Below are 26014 nucleotides of genomic sequence, written 5' to 3' on the forward strand. Positions count from 1 at the left end.
TTAAGGATCTTTAATTGAGTGATACAGAGAAGGGCATTCAAAACAGAAACTAGGACTCGGCTGAGCAGGCAAATTACCAGTCTGAACACATTTGCTGAAAGAAACCCTCTCCTCAGCAGATGAGGAAAGTTAAGTCTCTCTTGTGATGTCATGAAATGGAGTTTACAACCGGCAGTATTCAAAGTAAAGCGACACTAAAGGGAAAACATCCTTATTTCCAGCTCTAATGATAGTAAGGGTTTATCTGCTATTGTTCTGTTTGGGTGTAGCTCTGGAGTTTTTTCAGGAGAGGTAATCTGAAGCCTATAGCATACATATGGACACCCCTTGAAGGTGGGAATTTCAGTTTTTATTGTTTCCACATTCCATTTGAAAATACTGGGCAATATTTTCAAACATTTCAGATGTAGACATGTGTCTATGTCTCTTTAGGAATCAAAGGTGAAGTCACCCATGACAGTATGTCTGAAAATAACATACAGCTGAGAGGAACATCTTGGAAATCTGCATCCAATTTCTTCAAGTATAAGTTGGTCCAAGTCCATTTCAGAAAAGTAAGGAAAGATACTGGTCGATATCCATGCCTGGGACAGTCAACCAACAGTTTCAAAAATGTCACTTGTAACTCAGTATTACAGGTATTGAATTCTGAGATAAGTATCAGATGAAGATGGAAACAGAGGGCTATTGGGACAGTGGAAAGGCGGGGAAAAAAGGAGGACGAACTATGAATGCAGCTCAGGACAAGGACTGTTTCCATTTTCTGTTTAATATGAGGACTAATCTGGGAAACACAGTGGGACCAAATCCTCTTGTGGTCACTGCTACTCCTAAAGAAGCCTAAAGCTGAGTCATGGGATGTTTAGCTCTATAATTGTGTCCAGAGTGATAACTGTACATTAGATGTAATTCCTTAGAACTATGTTTGTTTCTACAAATCTCAAAAGGAACCACCATTAGATAAGCAGAGGAAAACAAATTCATTATCAGTGTAAAAATCCTACTTTCTGTGGATAGTGCAACCCTGTATCCATGGACAGTATTCTTCGTGAAAAAGGATGGTAGGTCTCATCATCTGGAGATACAGCACTGAGGTTGCAATGGTTTTCAGCTGTGGGAAAGAATTTAGAATACTTTTGCATTATAATAACTTGGTTTAATGTGTTCAGAAAGAACTTGCCTATGAAGTTTTAATGTCCTTGGGGAAATAATAGAAATCAGCATTTTTTTCAGAAAACAATTAGGAATGTTTGGTGCTATTCCTTTTTCAGAACACAGCCCTGCAACAATTTCTCTATCTTTGAAGGCAAAACCATTCTGCTGGGATTCTACTGTTTTAAAAAGGCTCACAACATGACCTGTTTAGCTTTCTGTAATCCCCAAGATCTTTGCTCTTTTGGGAATGCAACTCCAGTTAGAGAGCACCATAGTCTATCTCAAGACAACAGTGCTCCCCAACTGGGAGTAGGTCCCATGTGAGTGTCAGCCAGCTGGCAGAGGGTAGAATATTCCTTAGGTGCCTGAGGTGGCAGCTGAGCAGGGAGTTCCTGTCCTTTTGTAGAAGAGCCATCCCAGCATTTTAAGAGCTTTCTTATTTTCCCTAGTACAGCAAAAGCCATCTGTACTGGTGCCATTAATCCCCAAACGAAAGCCTGGCATAGATAAAGCAGTGTAAAGTTTCCTTTTTCTTTCCATTAGTTAGGATTTGACTGTCACCATATGGAGTTTATTGTGGTACATATCCATTATAGTCTATGCAGTGTATGCAGTTTTGCTTACCAATCTTAAAATTTGTATCTGGAGAAGTCATGGGAAGCATTGAAAGTTGAACTTGTTCCAATAGAATGTAGACTCCACAAAGCCTGGGATGGTGATCTGTGGTTTAAATGCTTTGGTGAAGATCCAGCAGTTGCACCTGACCCACTCCAGTCTGAAATCAGAGAGTGGGAGGTACAGAGATAAAATTATGTACAGGTGCCACATCTCAAAGTACCAGAGAGCAGAAAGGAGAATGGTCTGTGCTTGCTTTCTGTGACACCCTTATTCCTGCCTAGCGGCCGGGGGTCTCTGTGCCACACGGTGCACAATTCCCGATTTAATTTTTACATTAGCTCCATTACGCTTGTGCAGGTGAGGCTATACACTGGCATTTCCGTCTTCTACTTCCCCTTGAGGACCCAGTCTAGGAGTACTAATTTGATAAGGTCACACAGGAGGAGGCAGGAGTTACACGAAGGGTAGGAATCGCAGCCTTATCCTTATTGCATCACACAACACTGAGCTGGCTCCTGCTCAAGGGGGAACAGTCTGATTGCTACTGAGGGCACTTGTGCTGAATTCTCCTTCTGCAAATGGAAAGCTGCCTCTTCCTCAGCAGCACAAGGTGCATGGGATGCTGGTCACAAGACACAGGTATTAAAACAGGACTTTTAGTCTGGTTTCCTGAAAACCAACTAGTTAAGCTTCTCCTTCGTTATACCCATTCATACCATCATTTAATTTTGATAGACACACAGAGTTATTAAATTCTTCCCCATTTCAGTAAAAAAATCAACATCACTGGAGTAGACCAGAATAAGCCCATGCTATCTCCTTGCTGAGCTAGCAAATAAAAGAATGTTAGAATAATTTAGATTGGAAGGGAACATTGGAGGTCTTTGCTTCAACCTCCTGCCCAGAGTTGGATCAAGTGGGTCTGGCATCTGTCCAACTAAATTATGACTCTCCAAGGAGAGGGACTCCCCGCACCATCTCTCTGGGCCACTGCCACCCAACTAGCGAAAAAAGAGAGTTTATTTATAAATAATATGAATTTCCATCACTTGTGGCTTGGGTCCATTGCCTCTTGTCTTCTTGCTCTGGACCTCTGAAATTCCATCTCTTTTCTGTAACTGCCCCTCAGATAGCCAAAGACAGCAAGACATCTCCCTTCTTCCCAGGCCGAGCAAATCCAGCGACTGCACATAAAAATTGGCAACTTGTATGCCCAATATTCTGCATAAATTTCAGAATCTCAGCTATGTGAAGATTGGAAAGCCACCAAAAATACGGCTCACATAAGGGAGCACTGAATGGCATGTGAGAACAGAATTAAGAGACCGAGCTGAAATACTTTTTGGAAATCTGCAGTTTTCACTGCATGCTGTCACCCTGTCATCATATCACAAGCAGTTAATGCAAGAGGATAAAGACCTATTAAAGAACAGTTATCCAATGCAATGCAGAAGGGCTGTTGAGAGGAGCCTTATTTCTTAATGCAGAACAAATGTGACACCAGTAGCAGACGAAGATTTATGAGTCAACTGAACAAATCCCTTCAGTGCTTACCAGCATAACTACTCAGACGAAATCTTCCCCAGCAGAAGTGTACTCGGCACTGCTTCACTACTTCATCCTTCATTAGGCAGTGAAACACAAAGATAAAGAACCCTAAAGAAGAATGGAGAACACACATGAAAACTCGTGAATCTCTCCTATCTGTTGCCCCTTTTCTAAACTTCTGTCATGCCACTGATACCAATGTGTTCTGTGTGGGCAAAGTGTTCCTGGCCCAACATCAGGATCTTTAAGATCTCTTCTAACCCAAGCCACGCTACTATTTCATAATCATGTTGGCCAAGAGTTGCACTGACTTCTTCATGCACGTGAAGGTAATAGGAAAAGTTTTCTGCAGATTTGGTTTAAGAATAATCTGCAACTTGATTCTATCAGCCGTTTTTATGGCCAGATGAAAAGGATCATGCCAGTTCCTGACAAGGCGCATTTATCAGGACCTGTGTTTCCAAGGCATGAATTTATATCTTTAGTAGTCTACCTATCACAGCAACTTATCTAAACACTGTCATCCCACTGTAACAGAACTTTCCTTTTAAAATAGCTAAAGCCTCTAATACAAAAGCAGTATCAGTTCTCCTCTTCCCCCATGCTTGAGTGACATGATATTACAGATGTATTGTTATTTCACATTCCTAAACCCTTGTGTTTATAGCACTACTCCATTCTGAAATTACCTTGCAAGGTGTTAAAAATGCTGAAGAGATACAAGAAAAATATCCTCACTGCTCCCCAGGCAAAAAAGGCAAAGCCCCACGTTAACCCCAAAAGAAACATCAGGCTGAAAGCACTTTTGAGGTCTTGGAGAGCACCCCGTTTCCAGAATCTGGATGTCTTTTGTGTCCTTGTTTTGACAGAGTGGATTTGAAGGAGAACAGTGATGAACATAGCTGTATTCATCAAAAATATTAAGAAGAAATAGGCCACAACAGAGATGTAGAACACGGTGTTGTCCTGGATCCAGCAACTGCAAGAAAGGGAGGTAAGTATTCAATAAGAAGTTTTGTGAGGGGGAAATTCAGGAAGCTGGTTCCCCAAATAAGCATTCTGTATGGTTATCCAATGCCTAGTTAGGGGCATTCCCTTGCACTTGTTATTTTCCCTCAGTGAGGACATTCATAGAATGCCTGCACTTGTCTTTTTTTATGGATGTTATGGAAATTTGGTACCTCTAAGACACGGATATTTCTGCCAAATTCAGATAAACTTGATGATTGTTTCCCAACCTAAAATTGTATAAACACAAAGACATGCTGCCTTAGGAAAACTAGGTTGAATATGACTTAACTAGGGGTCCTAATAATAGCATACCACTGCCTAGCTTTTCCTTAGGCATAAATTAGTGAATTTTACTTCTTTTTTTCATTGTGTCTTTTTTGTTAAAGATGGGGACCAACTTTCCCTCTGAGGGGTCACAGGTGTGTAGCCTCTCTGATGAGAGAAAACTCAAATACTGCAGGTAATCTTCACCAACAAGTGATTGTACTAAACAAGAAGCAGGTGGAAAAATGAAAGCATTCTTTGCTACAAAAGCATTTTAAAAAAGGATGAAAGAAGGCAGTGTTTTCCCACTGGAAAAGGGAAGAGGTTGAGACTACTGAAGCAAAACTACTTGAAATTATGATGAGACAATGATGTGATTTGACATGTAAAAAAAAAAAAACACAGAAGGAAATGTGCAAAATACTGGAACAATCATTGTGCCTTTAGATTTTTACCAGAAACCCAGAACATGCAGAAGCACATACAAATATCCCATTAGACTGCATTAATGCAATGAAAGAACAGAAACTAAAAATGGAGTTGACTGGCAGAAACCCTCCCTGTCCTCAAACCAAGTTCATCGATGTGAAAACTACTCCATGTAGTAGCCATGCATTCAAAATGTTCCTATGGACCAGAACCACTGAAAGGAGAGGGTAAAGATGAAAGAGCAGAGACAAAAGTGAGTTATTTCTGGTTATCCCTTGTATTTTTCAGATATTCTGGTGACCATCAAAAAGCTTCAAGTATTATACTTACAAATTGCTGTAAGGATGGCTCTTGGAGAGTGACCCATTGCCATAGAAGTCTTTATTTATAATGAGCACAAGAGTAATCACAATAGCTGGTATTCCTAATGTGGAAAGCAAAAGAAAAATAAATAGTTTGATTCAAAAGAAAAAATTAAGAGTATGGAAAGTTGTCAGATAATCTCTGAGATGCAATTACAGCAGACATGTGCATCTTTGGATCAAATTCTACCCCCAGAGCTCCTTGTGAAACAACTGTAATTAAATATGTAGCATAGCAGGTTTGATCTCCTTATTTATGCAAATTACAAATGAGTAGGCATAAAAATATCTGTGTTTGCAAAATGTTTCTGAGCCTTCAAACATCTCCAGAAGGGATCCAATCTGGTAAAATAAAACCAAATGATTATTACAAAAGCTGAGTGTCAAAGGATAAGCAGACCACAGCATTTTAAGAGCTCATAGAGACACATGTTTCCCAGGCAGTGCTTTATCAGTCTTCCCTTTCACACATTTCCCAGATTTTTTTCAGTTCTGGCTTTTCTGTAGAGAACAGCTGCTGCCAACAGCACCATCAAGGATGGCTGCCCCTAAGAACAATTGTGTGGGACATCAGATCTGAGGATAGGGATGATAATATGCTGCACACTATTCAAGAGCAAGAAAAAAACAACCCCTTAAAACGGTATCTAATGGTGGCCCAAATAATACAGCCCAAATTCTGCTCTATGTCAGTGCCTCTGGTAACACCTTTTCTAACAGGTGAACCAGAATTTGGATTCTTTTTGGTACGTTTCTCCCAAAACAGGTCTCTGATACTTGTCAAGGGAAGTCCTTGGGAGAGCAATGAATGAAAGCCAAATCCACTCTGTGTATGGGAATCAGTTAGAGAATGCCAAAAATGGACACAAGGCTCAGAGAAGGAATTAAAATCACCTCTGATCATCCTCACACAGGGGTGAAGCCTGTGGGCAGCATTACTGCCACTCATGTGAGGTACCCTGATAAATCATCCTGTAAAGAGGAGTAAGAAAGCAGTGCCTCACACCCACTTTCAGTTGCATATGACTGTGCAGGGACCAACAAGCACTCTGCTAATGTCTCCCAGGACAAAAGAAATTTAAGCTGAACAGCCTAGGGGAAGAGATCCATCCTCACAGCACAGGGTGTGCATCGCATTTCTGCGAGCTCAGTGTCTTCACTTATTTCTGTAAAAATGCCCCAATCTTAGAGAAGCTGACAAGCACAGAAGTGGAGAGGAACTAGTCTATTTACCCCAGCCAGCAATGCAGCATTTTAGGATGTACTTTGGGACATAAACATTGAAAACTTTGACAATAGCCAAATAAAAGTGAACAGACTCCAGGCACATCCACGTGAATGCTGCAAGAAGGAAATAGTGGAGGAGCATGGCCATGGTGATGCAGAGGCCTGGCTGGTTGAACGAGGTCAGCCAGGAGTTGGTGAGGAAGACAACGTTCAGCATCAGCAGCGCAGCACAAAGGTTGAGCAGGATTTTTGAGGGGTTGTCTCTCCGCACCTTCCTAAAAGAAAGGGGAAAGTCCAGAAGGTTATCACTGCATCATCCAATTTACAGACTATTTACTCCCTACAGGAGTGTGTTTGCAGTCTAACCCCATGCACAGGAATATTCCAGATTCTTGATGTAATAACTCACCCATGTCCAGGGGTAAATTTTTGAAATGACAAGAATTTTTACTTTTTACAGACATTTTACTGGGAGAGCGGTGAGGCCCTGGCACAGGTTGCCCAGAGAAGCTGTGGCTGCTCTGTCCCTGGAAGTGTTCAAGGCCACGTTGGACGGGGCTTGGAGCAACGTGGTCTAGTGGAAAGCGTCCCTACCAATGGCAAGGTGCTGAAACTAGAGGACCTTTTAGTAATCCCTTCCAATCCAAAGCATTCAATGATTTTGTGAAATTTAGGAACATAAAAATTGCTGAACAGTAAAGATAGGTGCTTGTATTGAAGTAGAAGTATTCAAATCTCTCTAATTTTGCAGCAGACAGACATCAAAATAAAGCAATATTTATACTCTCAGTCTTCCCTTTTATGCATCACAGCATCAAATACTAGCAGACATTCTGATCATTGCTGCAAATTCCTTATTGCCAAAATATTACAATCAGTGTAAGAAAAAGGATCATACTTACTCAAGGGTTAGGTATGTCATGAGCGTTATTCCCAAAAAAAGTGAAGAAGCACCACATCCTGCATAGCTTATCAAAGTTAATATATGATCATGTGTGACATCTATTTCTGTCCGGGCCAAGTCCTGTGTTACAAGATAAAGAAACACCGTTGTTTGCCAAGACAGATTTAGAAAATTCCTTTCACATAGTGAAATTACTGTTCTGCTTACTGCTACTTTTGGAGATTTTCCATTAATATATTTATGTGTCTTTTATCATATAGTCCCACAGAATATTCAAACTAGTAAATGGCAAATTAGCCTGCAGTACTTAAAGTATCTGGCAATAAATTGTGAAGCTAGAAAAACTGTTCTTCAGAAACCACAAATTGAATATGGATTCCAAGATCTTACCAAAATTATTTCACCGGGAGCTCACTTTGTAGGAGAAACTACTTTGTTTCAGTGGCAGCTGCCATGCTTGGGAACTGCACAAACCTGCTAAATGCCTTAGAGCATGGGAGATCCTCCCTATCCAGGAAGCGCCACTGCAAAATCAGACAGGAGGCTGGGCTCTGATTCTCCACAGCTGCTGCCAGGAGGAACACTGAGAGGATTTTGTTGTTCCCTGACACAGCTTCTCTTCTCTTTTGACTAGTAACCTGCATCTCCAATGTCCCAGGGATGATGCTGCTGAAGACCTGTAGCTGTGCTGATTACCAAAGTAACAGTGCAAGGTGCGATCTGAAAATCAGACTGAATTCTTCTTGCTTGAACAAAAACGCAAGCAAGTGTCTGGAATCGGACCCATCTCAATTCCTTTCTGTAAAGCCACAATTTTATTCCCAGGAGAGCTTTTGCCTCCGGAGCAGGGTCATGCTGACAGGGGAAGCATCCAAAGGCAAAGGTGGGGCCTCACCCCATCCTGTGGGCTGTGTCCTACCAGGAATAGACAATTTAATCTACCTGATTTGCTTAGAACCTGCCTGTCTGTTTGCCTTTTGTGCAGCCCATTCTCAGGCAGTTGTCCCAGCTTTTGACATTTTGCTTTTAGAGGCAGTTTTCTCTATATTACAGAGAAATAAGAGGTGCTAGATAATGACATCTCCCATATTTATACTAAACTTCACTTTCTGATGGAGCATAGATAAAGCTTTCAAGAATGTGTAATGTTATTAGTTGTCACTGGCAGTTAATAAATTTAACACAGCATTTCCAACACATATTAAGGTTGATTAAATTACACTGCAAAGTACAAACTACATCTGTAAAACAAAATTGCCTCAAAGCAGTTTAAAGGACTTTACACCATTAAATTATTATAACTGTTTTCTTTGTATTGCTGATTTTGGCAACATTGCAGATATTTAAGAGCTTGTATAGATATGAATCTCTCATCTCTTCTCCAAAGCTAGAGATGACTTTGTTTAGTACCACGGGACTTTCTGGGAGATGATTCATGGTGTACTCACCAGTAGGACTCCAAAATGGGTAAGATGGTTACAGAAACAGATTGTATAATTCATATCTGTATATTCCATTTCACACCCCGATGTATTCCAACCACCCAGTCCATCTGTGTAATAAAGAAAAAGGATTTTTAAGCAGAGTTAGTCATCCTCCATCATTTATAGCTCTGCAGCATGCAGGGTGTGTGAAGACAAGCTCAAGTTAGTACAGATTGCAGGGTCATTTAGCAGCACACAAGTGAGATTTCACACTGAAACGCATCTTCTGTAGTTGCCTGAGAACCTCAAAATTTGGATGAAAGCTTTTAGTGGAATGAAGAAATATTTAAAGTAATTTACATATCTGCACACATAGAAAGAAGCTAAAGAACCTAGTGCTGGGGGAGATTGTGCTGGAGGATGTGGAAACAGAAGAAAAGAAACACAGGGCAGAGAGTTTGTTTAGGCAGCACTGAAACAGCCAGATCTTCCCTGGTAAGACCTAATGTTATGACCCTATTTTTGTGGTCTGCGTCACAAATTCAGAAGCTAAGATGCTGATCAAAATAAGCAAATATTTTCTACTCCTAGTGATTGCAGAGGAAACCTCTCTCACGTGCTCCGAGTTAACCCAATTCACAGTTATCTCTCTCTGGTGACTGTCTTAGCCATTTTAAAAACCTAATCCCAGCAAAGCCCCTACTCAATTCCCTGAAGTCACGGTAAGAGTTCATCTGATATTTCATTGAATTTCTGCCTTTTTCTTTAGCAAAGTCTTCTTATTTGTGCAGATGCAGCATTGCACACTGCCATACCCATGTCCGTGGGGATAACACTGAGTACCGAGGTGTTGATATCAACACAAAGCAGCAGCACACGCTCAGGTTTCAAGGTGCAATGTCAAGAAACCAAAGCCTCTGGGAACAGAGCCAGCTCGGCAAGTAACACTTACTGTTTTTCCCAAAGTCCCAAAAGACGCAGTGCACTGCTGCATTGCCCTGGAAACAGAAGAAAGGAGGCTGTGACATTTCTTCAGGACATATGCACTCCGTCTGCAGTTGCAGGTGGTTTATCTCACCTCGAATTGGGGTGTATAACCAAGGCACTTGGATTTGATTACCCCTGCACTGCTTGGCAGCAAAGCCCACTTATGTCTGCGATTATTTGTGTGCGGTGCTGCAGAGGGGGGCTGCGTGTGAGTGGAGACACCACGAGATACTGGGCAGCCAGACACTTGGGCTTGAGGAGCCAGCCAGGATATTGGCCATCTCACCCATGGCACTAAACCAGCAGAGCCCCACTTTTTGCCTTCCCCTTTACCAAGGGAAATCCTGCGAGTCAGTGATTTTCCCAGTTTTACCTGTATCTTTCAATACCTTGTAGTCTTTTAAGGACAGCAGCAAATCTGACAAATCGTTCACCTTAGACCAATTCCCGTGTCTAATCTTATTGGGTCCATGCAGTGCCTGAGATGTCACACCAAATTACTGGTGAAATTCAAAAGTTATGACTAAGACCTGCAATAACAACCTGAGATTTTATACATTTGAAAAAAAAACCTCTACAAGAAACCTTTACTTTAGAATTTCAGCAATTCCCCCTCTCTGAAATCAGGAAAGGCAAGTGAGAGCTGAACAGATGTAAATGGATATTCAATGCAATAATTTCTCTTGGAGACTCAGTTTGTTACTCATAATGCTGCAAATTTTTCCAAGGCACAGATTCATTTACTTTTACTATTATTATATCATTAATAAAGTTTAATAATGCACAGAGTTTACAGGAAGCCAGCCTAACAGATAAGCTGTTAAGATGTGTGATTTGTAGGCTGTCAAATATAATTAGGCACAGAGCCAAAGATGTAGGTTTGGATGATAACTCATTAAATATTTAATTAAGATAATTTTAAAAGGTCAAGGAAAAAAATCTGAAAGGTGCCAGATGGTCTGGTAGAGTAAAAATGACAGAAGAGAGGGGATATCTGGGTGAAATTTCTGGGTATGTATCTGCCGGATAGAAAGAGCATTTTGCCACAAAAACAGCAATTACAAGTCCTCATTAACTCAAACTCTAACCAAGTTCATCTTATTGAATGATTTTCTTCTGCCTTGGGTTTGTAATATAAAACTCACGTGGAGGCTGGACCTTAAACATTGGCAGCACAAAAATTCTGAGGAATTCAATCAACAAGTTTGACCCATGCCCACTTAAAAATAGACTTTAACCTAAAGTCTGTTTAGACTTTAGACTAAGCTTAGACTTTAGGTTAAAGTCTAAACTTAAATTTAAAAGAGACTTAAACAAAACAAAGAAATTTGATTTTTAAAACATCTTCGCAAGGTTTTGGGGATTTTTTAAAGTTTCTCTCTTTTGATGACCTGACCTATTTTCCAAATTCAGATCAAGGATAAATCATTTCAGTCCAATCCAAGGCCCACTATTTTCTGGCAAATAAACTACTCTTTGAAAAAAAAAAATTGCCTAGATCAGAACAAGGAAACAATAAAAATGTCCCTTGTTGCTGAGTATGGATTTAGAGTGCAGACACAAGCATTAGTGACCTGCAAGGAATTATTAAAAACTGAGATGTGTGTGGTCAGTCAATGCTTGGGTCCATGCATCATGGAGAGGTCAAGCAGCAAGGTGTTTTAAGTTTATTTGTCCTGTTCCAGTTTATTGAAAATGTGAAGTCAGCTTTGCCCCACCCCATCACTGAGAAATGAACACATCCTACCCTGTTCTGGTCTATGTGGTGGAGAGTGACAGTCACGGGCTCATTAAGGTTCTGAATTGATGCATTTTCAATGCTGGCACTCACAACATAAGTGTTCAATCTCTCCATCGTTAAACTGTCATCCTGCAGGGGGAAAGCACACACATGCAAAATGAATCCAAGCTCTGGCCTGCCCTATTTTTTTTTAACTGTATTCCTTGGATATGGTGATCAGCTAAACTCCATGGGATGACCAATGTAATTTAGCTACTTGCTACATCATTAAAACACGAGGTTAGCTGCAGCTCAGGGACAGCGTCAACGTGAAGCGGAACTGAGTTTCCGATGCATCAGCTGGATTGAGAAAGCTGTAATTGTTTCAGTACATTTAAGCACTTGGTTGCACATCACTAAGCTCATTAGACAGGAGACACAACTGTAAATGCTCCTTTGTTGTGCAAAGCATTGTTCGGTGCACTGTACGAGACATCATTTCAAAGAAACGTCTCCCTTACTAAGTTATACCCCCCTGACCTTAAGAAAAGTAAGTACTAGAATAGTCGTAAATCTAGCACATCCTGCTGGTATATTATTTTAATAGAGATATAAGGCTTGAAATTATTTTTGTGGTACTCGGCATATGCTAAGCATCATCCTTACGATCAGACAAGGTTAGGGGGCATGTTCTTTTCCTGCAGTACAAGAAGACTAGAATAACATCAGTTACAGAAAATGAAAAAAAGTCTAAGGTCTACAGGCACTTCTCAGAGCATCCTCACGTCAGAGAAGGTTTTGCTGCCTGAGTACATTTTGCCTGCACATGCCTCCATCAGTCTGATGCTAATATGCCCAGAACAGATGATGCTGCAATTGGGATTTCTTTTTGTAGGCACTGAGAACAGCTGAGCCCATTCTTGCTGTATTAGGGTTTGCTGGGAGTCATAGTTACCAGAAAAAGTGAAGTAGTGCCAAAAAACTTGAACTGGATCTTTGAACGCTTGTCTGGGTCAGAGTACTCGATGCCTAGGAAGTTCTTCAGGGATTTCGGCAAAAACACAGAGGCCAAAACCTTTCTGAAAGGGTCTTCTTGTACACTGATCTGCAGGAGAAAGATGATATGCTCAGACGTGCCATGCTCAGGTCAAATTCAAACTGAGGCAAAAGAGTGGGAGAATTGTCTGGTTTAGTCAGTGGTCCCTGAGGTGATACTTGGCTCTCACCTTGAGATCCACACCTCTGTTGTAAGAGGCAATGCCAAAGGCCAGTCCTCCAAATAGGCCGGGATCTGGACGCAACACCAAGAGGGCCAAGGATGTGGTTATGACTGACATATTTCTCCCTGTGTAGGTAACCTTATAGCCCATTTCCTCAGTCATCTTCAGGATACTTCAACAAGAGCAACAGAAAGAAAAAAAAATAGAACCCTTGAAATCTAGTGCTGGTTTCATAATGCACACCCAAGAGACTAAGAGCCTTTGCTCTGATTTATGATCACTAGGAGCAACCACTGGAGCAGAATGGGTCCATTTTGGGGTAGATGGCAATTTGTCTGCACAGGCTCAGGTGATGGCAAGCAGTTGAGTTAGCATGATTCAGTGGCCTCTGGCAGGTGGAAGATACTCTCGCTGTGGGGACCACAGAAAGTGGTTCTGAGAAGACTTAAGTCAAAATCCACACCCAGTCAAAGACTGCACGTCATCTGGAAGGCAGTAACTTCTAAAATCTACTCATTGGATTTTTTCAATCATCTAATTGTACCAGGAGATGAAATACCGGAGCCAGAAGAATTTAGTCTGGTAGGAACCTCTGGAAGTCCATCCTCCAAATCCTCACCACCTCAAGCAGAATATGTTCTGAAGACAGAGCTATTGCTCAGGGGCTTGTCCAGCAAAGCTCTAACTGGGCAAACTTTGTGTCTTTGTATTTGTCCTTGCCAAGGCCAGCTGCACTGCTCAAACATTCCAAACCAGGCAGCTGAGTTCCCTTTAAGACCTCAGAGAAGAGAGGTGTTTTTTAAGCTAAGAACCTCAATCTTAACATGTGTGAAAATCACATTATCGATGCAGCATCCTAAACACAGACTTTGAAGACTAACTTTTCATAGCTGTGTTTAAAAAGTCTTTATCAGCAAGGGTAGAGGGTGGAAGAGAGTTATGTCTCCAGGCTGACCTGCCCACAGCCCTCACTGCTGAGCCACAAAGATCCTTGTGACAGGAAATGACAGCTGGGCAGTCCCTGAGCTGCCTCCATGCCTCCATGGGATGCCCATAGGGAACAGACTTCTGCAGAACTGGCTCTGCCAAAGGCATCTTGACAACACAATAACCAATTTCTGCTGGTAAAAACCTCAAATATGTTTAAGATTGAAGTACAGAAATTCCTAGCTCCAGTGATAATATTTCAATAGACTGAATAAATTATGCCATAGTGCCATTTCAGCCTAGGGAGCCTCTTCTGAGCAAGTTATCTTACTCACCTATTGGTTATTTTTCTTAAGTTCTCATCTTCTATTTCTTGCAGCAGAACATAGTCTAGTATAGCCAATACATTCTCTGCAAGTGTCACACTCACATCTGCAAGCTCTACAATATCGGAAATTTTACTTGCAATGATTTCTAGCTCTTCCGCATGCAGTGTTGCATCAGGTAAGAGGTATAAAATATGCTGTACAACATCTTGTGCATTTTCTGGAAAAAAAAAAGGAAGCGCACATGATTTATGTGGCATAGCTATCTGTCTGGCCATACAGCTACATGTCTCTCTCGAGTGCTCCTGATCTATTACAAGCTTATGTCCTAAGGATAAATTAAAAAGCCCTCGACATGTCAATGAGACTGGCACAAACTTCTAAGTAAAATCTGCATACCCCAGATTGTATTTTAAAGGAAGAAAATAACATACTTTTCAAAAGACTATCATCACCTGCTTTTTGATTGGTAAAGACTATCTGCAAATAATATTTAGTTCTAACTTTGGTTGTTTACAAGAATTTGTGAACTATAAATTGCAAAAGATCTGCCCCTGTCCCTTATGCTGCTTACCTGGTACAGCAGCAAAAGCAAATTCTGAATGGTATTTTGTATCATCATCTCATCATCCTTCTATAATTTTTTTATAGAAGCAGATTTTACACCCTGGGAGTCAGACAGACTGTGTGCAACTGCAGATATCTTTCTGTGACCTATGATTTGATGCGCTGCTGAGGATAAGGATAGGCTCTAGTATTGGGTTTGTTTGCCATTCCAACTATTCTCACTGTTAGGCATAGCTTAAGAAAAGTATAAACAGGTGGGAGAGTTCATCTCATAGTTTACATGAATTACAGCTGCAACTTTTTAACTCCAGACACTGATTAGTGCTTCTTTCCATGACATACTGAACTGCTGCTGAACTGCTTTGATGTGTTAACAGAGCATATAGACAGGCAAAACCTGCCACATTATTCACTGGTTACCTACCTAGCTATAAATCTAAGTGCAGACTTTGAGACTAGATGATTCAATAGAGAATGTGGAAGCTCCTGCAAAATCCATCAACAATAAAAACCATTAAGATGACCAGATGCGCAGGATGCACAAAAACAACCTTATCACTTCTTCAGATGTGCAGCGTGAGCATTATCTAACTACAACTATTTTTACTGGGATTCACTGTGTCACTGAAGTATCTGGTGCCATACCTTCTGTTAGCTTGATATCTTGGAGGTCTAGAATATTATTTGGAAGTTTTTCCAGTAATTTGCATTTAGTCACGTTCGGTTTCTTCCAAAAATCTTGCTCAAGTTCAATAGTAATTTCACTGAAAAATGAAAACAAAGCACATTGTTACTAGAAAAAACAGGTACTCATGATGTTCTTCATATTTCCCACATAGGTAGCCAAGAATGCAATTTAATAGCCCAACTTAAAATGGACTTTCAAGTCAGATCTGACTTAGCACTCATCCAGCAGAATGGCGGCAGAGCCCAAATGCCAGAGCCACGTGAAACATGCCTTGAGGTTTCAGAGGAGCCATTGAGAGGAGGCACAAAGTGCTAAGGGGCACGGTTTCCCCTTCCTGCCCAAGCAGAAAGTCGGGTCCCTGCAGTGACAGCAGGTTCTGCCTACAGGTGATGGGAATGACGCCACGCCCTTTTCCTGCAGCCCATGCAGGGCAAGCCCCGGATTTCTTTGCATATTCATTGGCATGGCACTGCGGTGTACCATGGCAGACCACCATCTGATTTGCCATTACAAAACCTGCTGTTCTTCCGTGGAAGGATCAATACAAGATGTCTCATCACTCACCAGCTCCTCTGAGCAGACTGCAGAGGGTTTTTCCTGCAGCTGACCTCTGTCTCAGAGGCTGGACTTGTTACAGGCCAGGAATAATTCCCGTTGTACCTTGTGAGGAAAAAGCTTTCTGGACAACCCACTAGTGCTGAGGAGGAAATAAATAAAAGCTCTTTACAAAGACTCAATAGTCAAAAACAAGGCACCACCCCCACACCAGCTGGGCCAGCTGCCCTGTGGATCTGGGTTCCTGATGGGAATGAGTTCTAATCTGCAGACCGGGTAAGAGCATTTTACTGAGGTTTACTGTCTATAAGAAAACATTTTATTTAAATATTTCATCTCTTCTTCTACATTTTTTTCTCCTTTGTTTGACAAGTTCAGTTCTCAGGTAGAGAGTTTACAGCATCACAAATCGTATTCAATGACAGAACACCCTCTAGGCTTCTCTAATCTATCAGAAAGTGCTTTACGTTGCCCCTTATTAACCCATCAATGTCTCCCCTCCAGACTTGCTTCATCATCTGCAACTTATATTTTGTAAATTATTGCTATAAAAAGGGTTCTGAATCTCAGGTATATCTGTTAGCTCTTATCTCTTGCTTACTCCTGTTTTTTAAGGAAGAACAGAAACAGTAACCAAACCAGCAAAATACTTATTTGCCATCTGAGGATTATTCCAATGTGCAGAGGCATTGAGAAAATGCTGGCAGGTAGATTTGCTTCGGTTGTTTGGTTTCAGTCTCCCTGGGGTATTTGCCACCACCGAGAGCTCCTGGATTTGTAGCTGCATCAGCTATACTCTGCCTTTGTTGCAAAGGTGTTCAGACCTGCCTGGGCTCTGGGATTCCTGTTTGAACTGGTCTCCATTCGTATGGAACCCACATTTCTGATATCACTGTCACTGCATGCTCTTCTACAGATTGTACATCACATGAGGTTGGTCTGGTTACTTGTAAGGATGTTTTCTAGCCTAACCTCTTCACAGAAATTGAATTTGACAAAAATCACTGATAGACAGAACTGCAAAGTACATTATTTCCAATGAGGCTTCAATGAAGTTTTACCTATTGACTTCACAACCACATCTTCAGGTTTCACATAAAGGGAAAATGGTCCCTCTTTGTAAGTGTCATTCAGCAACTCTTTGATCTTGAGACTCAGGACTTCTGGTATTTCCAGGGATGTGGTCTTTACAGCAGCCTTACAGACGTAGCTACAAAGAGAATACACAAACGAGGCTGCCATGTTGGTAACATTTCACGAATGTAAGCGGTTAAAAAATTAAGGAGTAACTCAGATAATTACACTGAATTGGATAATGTATGTGTTTCTCTCACCCTAAGTGCAGCATTGAGGAAATATTTTCTAAAGTAGAGAATATTAGGAATATTAGGTGCAAGAATCTCTCTATAGTTTCATGGTATATGCCTCTAAAGCTTTCCTAATAATGTTATCTCAGCAAAGGAACACCCCTGTCACAAGTAAGGGTTTTTCAGCATTCAAAGTTCAGAGAGAGCCACTCATAAAATAGCGAGGTTCTTGTGACCCTGTGACTCCAAGGGTCTCTGGAAAACCGGGATTTAACCAACCACTTTCAGTGTCTCTGGTGGATCCCACTTCTCAGAACAGCTTTCGCTCAAAGTAATTATGCTCGTGGACTCTGGAAGGTTGGGAAAGACTGTATGAATGTCTTCAGGCATGTCAGAAAAATGCCTGAAGCCACTCATAATGTCAGAAGAACCCATGGATGGATTGCCTCATGGACCTGTTATTTAACGGAGGGCTAATGAGTGAGAGTTCCTTAGGGCTGGGATATTTCAAGCTTTTTCAATTCACACAGTTATCCATCACTCATCATGGTCTTTCTAAACCATTCATAGCCCCTTGGAGGTGATGGGAATTCACCTCCTCCTCCTCCTGGCCTGGGGTCAGAAGGCAAATAGGATTTCCAACAGAAGAGTTGCAGGATTCATCCTGGTATCCCTCTTGGGCACTGTCTACTCACTGCTTCTGGCCCCAGTGAAAGACCCTGCTCAGGGTAGGCTCTTACAGGGAATCATAAACCTCACAGCTTGCCGTGGAATCACTCCCAAGACCTGGGATATGAGAAGAAAACCTTGGATGCCCAAATACATTTTCCCTAAGTCAAGCATTCCTGTGCTTCTGACTTCCATGTGTACTCTTCTGGTCACCCTGAAACTCAAAGAGCCACAGATGGATATAATTTCTCCCCCTCCTAGAAATGAAATCAGTGCAAACTATGTAAATCCAATTTATAACCCTGGGTCTTACCTTTGTGATATCTGCTTTACCTTCCCCTTCAGTTCACATGGAAGGACACAAAGTTAGAAAATGGTTAGAATCGACAGGCACAAATTGTTTTTTAAGGAAAGCAATTAGCAGAAACTCAGTGTGCTCTTTAAAATAGGGTCTGTTGCTTTAAATGTTAATGGGAGAAGCCTTTGTTTCACAGTACTGTCAGGAGTTCATCCGGATAATTAAACAATTTCAACAAAACACAAGAGCATTGACATTTAGACCCTTTAACTACTATATTCTCTATGCAGAGGTAAGAAAAATATATCTGTCAATAAGAGGAATCAGAAAATAGCTAATTACATACGTAAGTCCTCCTATAGGCACTGTGGTATGGATAATTATCCCTGAAAACAAAAGAGAATAGAACAATTATTTCATGGTAGCATGTAACTGTAACATGCCCAATTCTGCTACCACCTAAAAACAAGATCTTGTGACCACAATAAGCTAGACTTTACAGCTTGGAAGTCATCTTGAATTCAGCACAGGTATATCTACAGAAGTCACCAGAACCGAGTACTATAATTGATATGCATGCTGGCAAAAAAATACTTCTTCCAAAATGGGAAGAACCTTCCCTTAATGTTTTATGGATGGGATTCATCCCATGTGAATATTGCAGTGTGTTACTGTATTGTCATCTATAAAACAAGCAGTACCTGCGGAAGTCAGAGAAGGAAGCAGGAAGTCAAAATAGATATAAAATGACAAAATTCTGCATCCATGCATGTGACATGTTTACAAATTGCTAAAATATCCCTCTCCGCTGCTCACAGTTTGGATGGTAATACAGTGGATTGGCCTAAAAGGAACAAAATAGGGGAATCTGGTGCAAGAAACCATTGTTTCTAGCAGCGCTTTCAAGCTATAACATCCTTTCATTAGACAGTGCCACACGAGAGCCAGTCCCCGGGGTCTGTGAGCCTTGTTCCCCTCTGTAACCCCCAAACAGACCGGTCAGTTGGGAAATGGGTATCTGGAACTTGACTGCTCAAAGCACAGAGGGTCAAGGTGACACCACCACACAGCCAGAACCTTACCTGACTTCAAAATTTGTCACAACAAACCCTTGTCCAGTTAGTATGATATTGAACTGAAAAGAAAACAGTAACATTTTTATTAACATATCAATACTTCTTCTAGACCTGCTTGTAAAATTAGAATTTTCATCAGTCCTAAATCCCAATGAAAGCGGCTAAGAATTTTTGCAAAAATTTTAAGCTTTTCCCTTCCTTCAAAATTTCATTTTGTCCTGTTATACATTGAATAATGTGAGTCTGGAACACCACAACTGTTACATTTATGCTCATTTCTGTGTTGTCCTGACAGTTTGCATTCTGTTCATTGGGTGTGGGACTAGATGACTTACAGAGGTCCCTTCCAACCCATTCTATTCCAACATAAAGTATTCTACGATCCTACCAGCTGTCCTCATGTGATACTTGCTAGAAACATATGAGAATGAGAAAAGGAAGCTACTCACCCAGTGTTCAAGAAGCCTCCTTGCATCACAGCAATCTGGTGCCCTCTCCATTTTATAGAGAAGAGAGAGGTTCATGTGCACATTAAAGAATCCGACTGTAAGGAGAGGACAGAGGTGAGAAACATTCTGCAGCTTGCACAGAAGGCAAGCTGCTCCCCTTCTCTTCTCCTCACTCTCCTGTAGGACCACGGCTGCGTTCCCATTCCTACAGCGCCGAGTGTCTTTGGGAAACCCCAGACCGTAGTGTCCAAGTCTATGTTACTGCTGCATCGATAGGAATTTTTGTAAATACCTCAAGGACCCAAACAGTTACATTATCACACGTCAACAATGTGGTTCATACCTGAGGGGCACCGTCTCACTTTTTATGCCTGCTGAGAATGCACAGGCAGAGACAGGAGGATTTGCTGACATGGGACACCTTGCTAAGCAGCAAGGGCTTAAACACGTGACTTCACTTGTCACATCTACAGTGTTTGTTAGTGTCAATGACAACCACATCAACCTTTAAGACAGCCCCCCGAGCACTTACGTGGCATGGTACCATTGGTACTGACTGGAAATACCGGGGACAGCATAGGGGCCCTTGTTGAGGATGCTCGGCTGAAGGCTGCTGGAAAGAACCATAAAAGGCCTGAGAATCCACACTAGCAAAAGTGTGAGGGAAAGCACAGTTCATGTGAGAGAAAGGTTTGAGTACTTCTGTGAAGGTCATTGTTACAAGGACCTGCTGTGGTTCCTCAGACTTCAGCAGGGTGAAGGCAAAGGGCAAAATACATCCACACTGGGTGTTTTTCTTTATAGAGAGGTTAACACAGCATAGCAAGGGAAAATACAGGATTTAGATCACAGGCAAAAACAGAGCTTATGCACTTTTATCCTTTTTCATTTCTTGTGTTGGAGGACAGTTATCTGTGTTCCCTTCTTGCCCGTGTAAGATGTGCCAGCCTTCAGGGAAAGGCATTTGTAACGTCTGTGAAAGGAACATTGATATTCATTGTCTGAGGCTTAATGATAACCTGGCATAAAAATTCCCATTTTAAATGCTCACCATCCTGCCTGTTGCTTTCAAAGTAAAAAATTCCAGGCATTCATTCATAGCTAATTTTCCTTGAAGAGAATCCCCTTGTCAAAGCAGATATGACTTTTGCATTTTGCATGTATCTGCCACATCACCAGGGAGAAAATGGATGATGCTTGTCACCTGTGAAAGGAATGAGTGTGTCTTTACAAATAGAGTGTTTGAGCCTGCTTGTAGGTAAGACCAGAGATTGATAGACAAGATAGTAAGAGAAAGGAACCATAAAATTCAGAGGAATAGTACTAATTGACTGAACAGAGATACAGAATGGGGGGGAGGGTTACATATTAGGGGGATCATGTGGCAGGTGATTCATTAAGTCTGTACCACTCAAGTACCTCAGCCAACGGAGAAAGAGAGAGGATGATATGGCCAGGAAAATAGGATTAAAAGGACACTGTGTCCTCCAACAATTTGAGAGACCCTGGGGGAAATACCCCATGGCCTCTCCCTTTATTTGAATAAAGTTACAGGCCTCCTCTATCTCCTTTTTGGATGCAAACCTCTGCACTGTGAATATTTTTGCACACATGTACAACAGAAAATCACAGTGAACTGAATCACCCTGTTGCATTACAGGCCTGGGTGCTGAAAGAAAAACAGGATCACAAAATTTTGCCCCAGAAGTGCCATTTCCTTGCGAGGCTGGTAATTGGTATTTTTTAGTTCACACTCTGATGTGACTGTGAGAGACTTGCCATTGCAGCTCTGGCTATGAGAAATAAATTCAACATATGAATACAAAGCCAAATATCTATGAATAAGGAGCATGGTCAGAAAGAAGCAGGGTTAGACCATGCTTCATACACAAAACATTGTTCTCTCTACTGTAGTTCAAGTTAAGGACACTCATCCATGCTCAAAATAAGACAGTCCAACTCACTCAAATCAATGACAATTCATCCATGGACAATAACAGAAACAGGGGCTGGTAATAACTTGAAGTCTCCTATTTTTATCCTAAACGACTTCTAAATTGTCTTCTGAAGTTCAAAGGACAGCTTAAATCAAAAGACAGCAGGCATGCTACAGTACCTAAGTTTCTGCGTGCTAGGCACAGATTTGATTTTTCCCTTTGCACTAAGCCACAGGCTGTGAAGTCAGCACAGAGTCAAACTGGAGCAAGTGGACAATGAAGCGACTAAAATCCAGCTCTGAGTCATCAGGCATGCCGTATCACTGGAATAAATATGTTTTTCATCCTACAGAAATATAGACATGATATTAGGATATGATCCACTGAGCCACATTCCAAACTATTAGAACACCTGGGGCTCGACTAGTCTCCCTGCACATTCCAGTGCTGCAGATTCTCTCCAGGTAGAATTGAATCTGCAGAGGGCGATCACAGGCTCCACTCCATTCCTGTTGTTATCAGTGTAATGTTTCAAAAACCATTGCCTCACAGATGATGTGATTCTGCTTGTGAAAAGAGGACTGAGATGTGATGGCAGACAAGGTCTGAAGCCATGAGACGACTGTACCACTGACTTTTTAAAGTCCAACTCAAGGATTTTGATTTAAGCATTAATAAATGGTCTATTTGGCATCCTGTAAATATGTACGGTTTCCAATAGGTGAGCATCAAAAATGAGGCTAACCAATAAGAGGATTGCAATAAATATATTTCTATATTATTAGCAGTCATTTTCAGATACTGAATATTCATCCCTCTCTCAGATTATTTAAAATTAAGAAGAAAACCAGAAAGCAGTGAGTGGGTGAGGCAGAGGGAGGAAGACATGCAGACTGAGTCAGTGAGAGGATGAGAACACACACTTGGACACATATTTATCATTCCTTCCCAGTAAATCCAGGAGTTCTCCATGCAGAGAGCCTTCTTCTGTAAGCAAACCACATTGGGAAAGAGAGTAAAAAAAGGGAAATAAAGTGTCGCTTCCAAAGAAAAAGCTGCCCTACATCCTCATTTGAGTACCTCCCTGCATTATGATTAAAAATTTAAAAGTTTATTCTATTTCTTGTTTATGCTACCTTTGAAATTTGAGACTGCCCAAGCTACCAGTAAAAAGACAAGTTTAACTCCGCAACAGAAAACAAAGTCCTCAAGACATGTCAAATAGGAAACAATACATAGTTCAGATCTAGGGTCCATGTGGTCCAGTACCAGGTTGGGTGTTTGACTTTGTCATCCAAGGCTGAGAAAAAGTTGATAGATTTGGCAGGAGCTAGATATTAACTCAGTCTTTTTATTATGAAGGTTTTCTTTGGGAAGAGTCTGAGTTTTCCTCAACAGGCCAGTGGGCTGGAAGTGACCACAGTCCTGCAGGGTGAATTTTAGAAGCACAAATTATCTCTGTGCCCTGCATTGTTCTTGAAGAGAAGTGAAAGAAAGGAATACAAAAACCGGCATAGAACTAGTTATTGTTTTGCTGGGATTTATGTTAGAGTGAAAGGATGCTGACCGTGTTCACGACGCACATGCATGCTTACCATGCAGAACTCAAGGCCTGAATCATTACTGCAGAACCTGGCTTGGTCTGCAGTTTTCTGCATTTCCCAGGACACTGAGGAGCAACCGGACAGCTCCTATTTTACAGTGACCAAAGTAAAACTAGAAAAAGACCATGCAGAAATACAGTAGGGAAAGAAGTGAATAATGACAAAACACAAGCCTTTTCACCTCCAAACATGGATGACGGTTGTGATGCCATCAAAACCTGACATTTCACTCCTTGATGCATTTTCTTATTAGTACTGGCTCATCTGCAGTCCAGACTGAGCCAGCATCCCAGGAAAGGGTATGAATTATGTCCAGACTTGGCCAGTGTGCTTCAGGGACCCTCATAATGGCTAAAGGCAAAGGGCCAGAATAAGAGCTGCTGCTCTGGGGCAGAACACAAGGAAAGTGGGCTCCTGTAGGGATAAACTGTGTGTGCACAAATCAAGACACCATCAGACTGGTGGATGCCCAGAGCCTGCTGGAAGCACCATTCATGTAATTAGTCCTGAGCAGAATTACTGTACCTGTCAGGAGAAAAAGATAAGCAGCAGTCACCAAGATGCAAAAGACCTTATCAGCAGAGCGCTGTTCAGGCCAACGCAGGAACCTCTTCATTTTCTAGGCATGTTCTGAAAAAAGAGATGTTGGTGAGCACCCCCTTCCCACTTGGCTGAGAAATTCAAACTGCTCCTGCAATCTGCTGGAATGGCATTGACAGCACAGAGGCCCAGAAGTCCTCATTCTGTGTGATAGGGCTGAGTTGCTAGATCAGCCATCTCTGTAAAGGTCACAGCTACAGAAACCCTCTGGATTCTGCTGGTTTCTAAAAGAGATGAAGCTCATACAACAACACTGAACGTGTTTCGGTCACCTGTCACAACTCTGTAGGCCTGTAATCACCTTCCAGTCTGCTTTGACAAAGTGGTGAAGTTCCTAAAAACATAGGGGAACATGAGAAGAGAAAGCCCTACCAGTGCCTCTAAGCTGGCTGTGCTGACCCGCAGTTATATCCTACAGACTTTGGTGGGATGGTAAACCACACAGCAGCAGACAGGGCAAAGGGAGAAACAGGACACTTCTCACAGACAGCACAGCCAATAAAAGTATTTGTTCTCACTCCTGGGCTGTGACTACAAGCAAATTTTCATCAGTGTAATTCAGCCTTGGGAACACGTTTACAATTGAGACAGGGCTAGTTCCAGGGTATAAGCATATACTGAACACTTAAATCCAAATATGCCAGTCTAAACAGAAAGGGCTTTATTCTGTTTTGTGCTTCAGTTTGACTAAAGTTGCTTGCAAAATGACTACAGTTAAACCGGCTCAACAAAAAGTGGACAGGCAGCCTCGATGTCTGAGAGCCCCAGACTCGCTCCCTGTGCCCTGCAACTCCACTTGTGCCACTCTGCTTCCTCTACTCACTTCACCAGGCATCAAAGGAAGGACTTAATCTTGGTTCAGGACCAAACTGGATTAAATCTTCACTTATTCATGAGTTACATAAAATGACTGTGAGGGATGAACTAGATCCTCAGATCGTCTAAGGTGGCCACGCTCCATTCCATGGAGTCACCTGGCTTCACATCAGACACAGCCCTCACCTGGGGCTCTCCACATAGGGTTACGGCACCCTGCCCACTGGCAAAATGGAAGCTGTCCCTTTGTGTTCGGACACTAGAAAATTATAAAAACCTCTGAGATAATGACAACTCCATCCATTTCCTTTAAAAATTGCACTTTACAAAATTTACAATGTTAGGAAATGGCATCCAGTTTTCCATTTACTGCTGTGACAACAAATCTCCCAGCTTTCAATGCTATTACTCTGGCAATTTTTTGCTGATTTTGCAGTAACATTTAAGGAATAAAACAGTGTGCTCCCAGCCTGTGGCACGTAAATATATTTTCATACTTTCTTCTAAGAACACCATAGTTATTTAAAGGCTCTGCTCAAAAACTCACCTCCCTGTGTAGCGCGGCTCAGATAGATTTTTGCTCCACACTGTTTCTTCTGTCAGATGCCAAAAGACCAGTGAAGAAAATATGAAGAGGAAATCAGATGGGACATTGCAATGTTTTCGGTGGGTCAGGAAATGAAGAGCAAGTTGTTCTGTTTTGAAACCACATTTCTAAGGTCCTGGAAAATCTGCTACAATAACAAATCTCTGCTTTCAACCTTCTCTTTTATTACTCCAGAAATGATTTGTTGACTTTTGCAATAATATTTAAGAAAAAAATCATTACCCTCCCAGCCTACGGTACGTCACAGGATCACCCAGGTTTTGTCCAGAGCAAAGTCCAGAGTATGCAGCACTGTAAAACACAAATTAGACAGAAACAACTGAAGAGATCCCCTCATATCTGTTTCAAAAGTGACTGCACTGAAGAACACTAGTTGAAAATTACCCCCAATAGCTAGCCCATATTTGTGTAGTATAAAGATGAACACCAGCTTCTTTCTTCCTTCCTGCAAGATATTAATTAGTCATTGCCAAGTTCCAAAAATACTAATTGTTGCTTGCTGCTGAGAAAGATTTCATGAGTGAGGTCGCAGAGAGAGTGGCCCCTGAGAAGGACACCCCTGTGTGCCTGTCACTTTGGTCAGCCAGAGATCAACTTCTGAATTTTGCGAGTTAGCTCCAGAGGGACAAAATCAGCCCTGGAGGCCTGGTGGCTGTCTCCTGCAGGAGCGTGATCTTAAATGTTCTGACAGCAGCTCCTGGTTGTTCACTCCCCTTACT

At 41.6% G+C, this 26014-nt stretch overlaps 1 protein-coding gene across 1 annotated transcript; it reads right to left on the reverse strand.

The window, feature by feature from the left end:
- Positions 1-341: 341 nt before the first annotated feature.
- On the reverse strand, positions 342-17174 carry ADGRG4 (adhesion G protein-coupled receptor G4). Its single transcript, XM_063170929.1, has 14 exons — positions 16994-17174; positions 14132-14342; positions 12876-13041; positions 12605-12754; positions 11677-11799; positions 9895-9940; positions 8967-9070; positions 7517-7638; positions 6621-6889; positions 5356-5449; positions 4011-4300; positions 3328-3429; positions 1780-1930; positions 342-1111 (listed from the first exon to the last, which is right to left on the reverse strand). Exons 1-13 carry the CDS (start codon positions 17172-17174, stop codon positions 1785-1787), a joined length of 2004 nt encoding a protein of 667 aa, XP_063026999.1. The 3' UTR covers positions 342-1111; positions 1780-1784.
- Positions 17175-26014: the final 8840 nt, after the last annotated feature.

This window comes from Melospiza melodia, chromosome 16 (genome assembly GCF_035770615.1).
Source record: "Melospiza melodia melodia isolate bMelMel2 chromosome 16, bMelMel2.pri, whole genome shotgun sequence".
In the NCBI taxonomy this organism is placed as follows: domain Eukaryota; kingdom Metazoa; phylum Chordata; class Aves; order Passeriformes; family Passerellidae; genus Melospiza; species Melospiza melodia.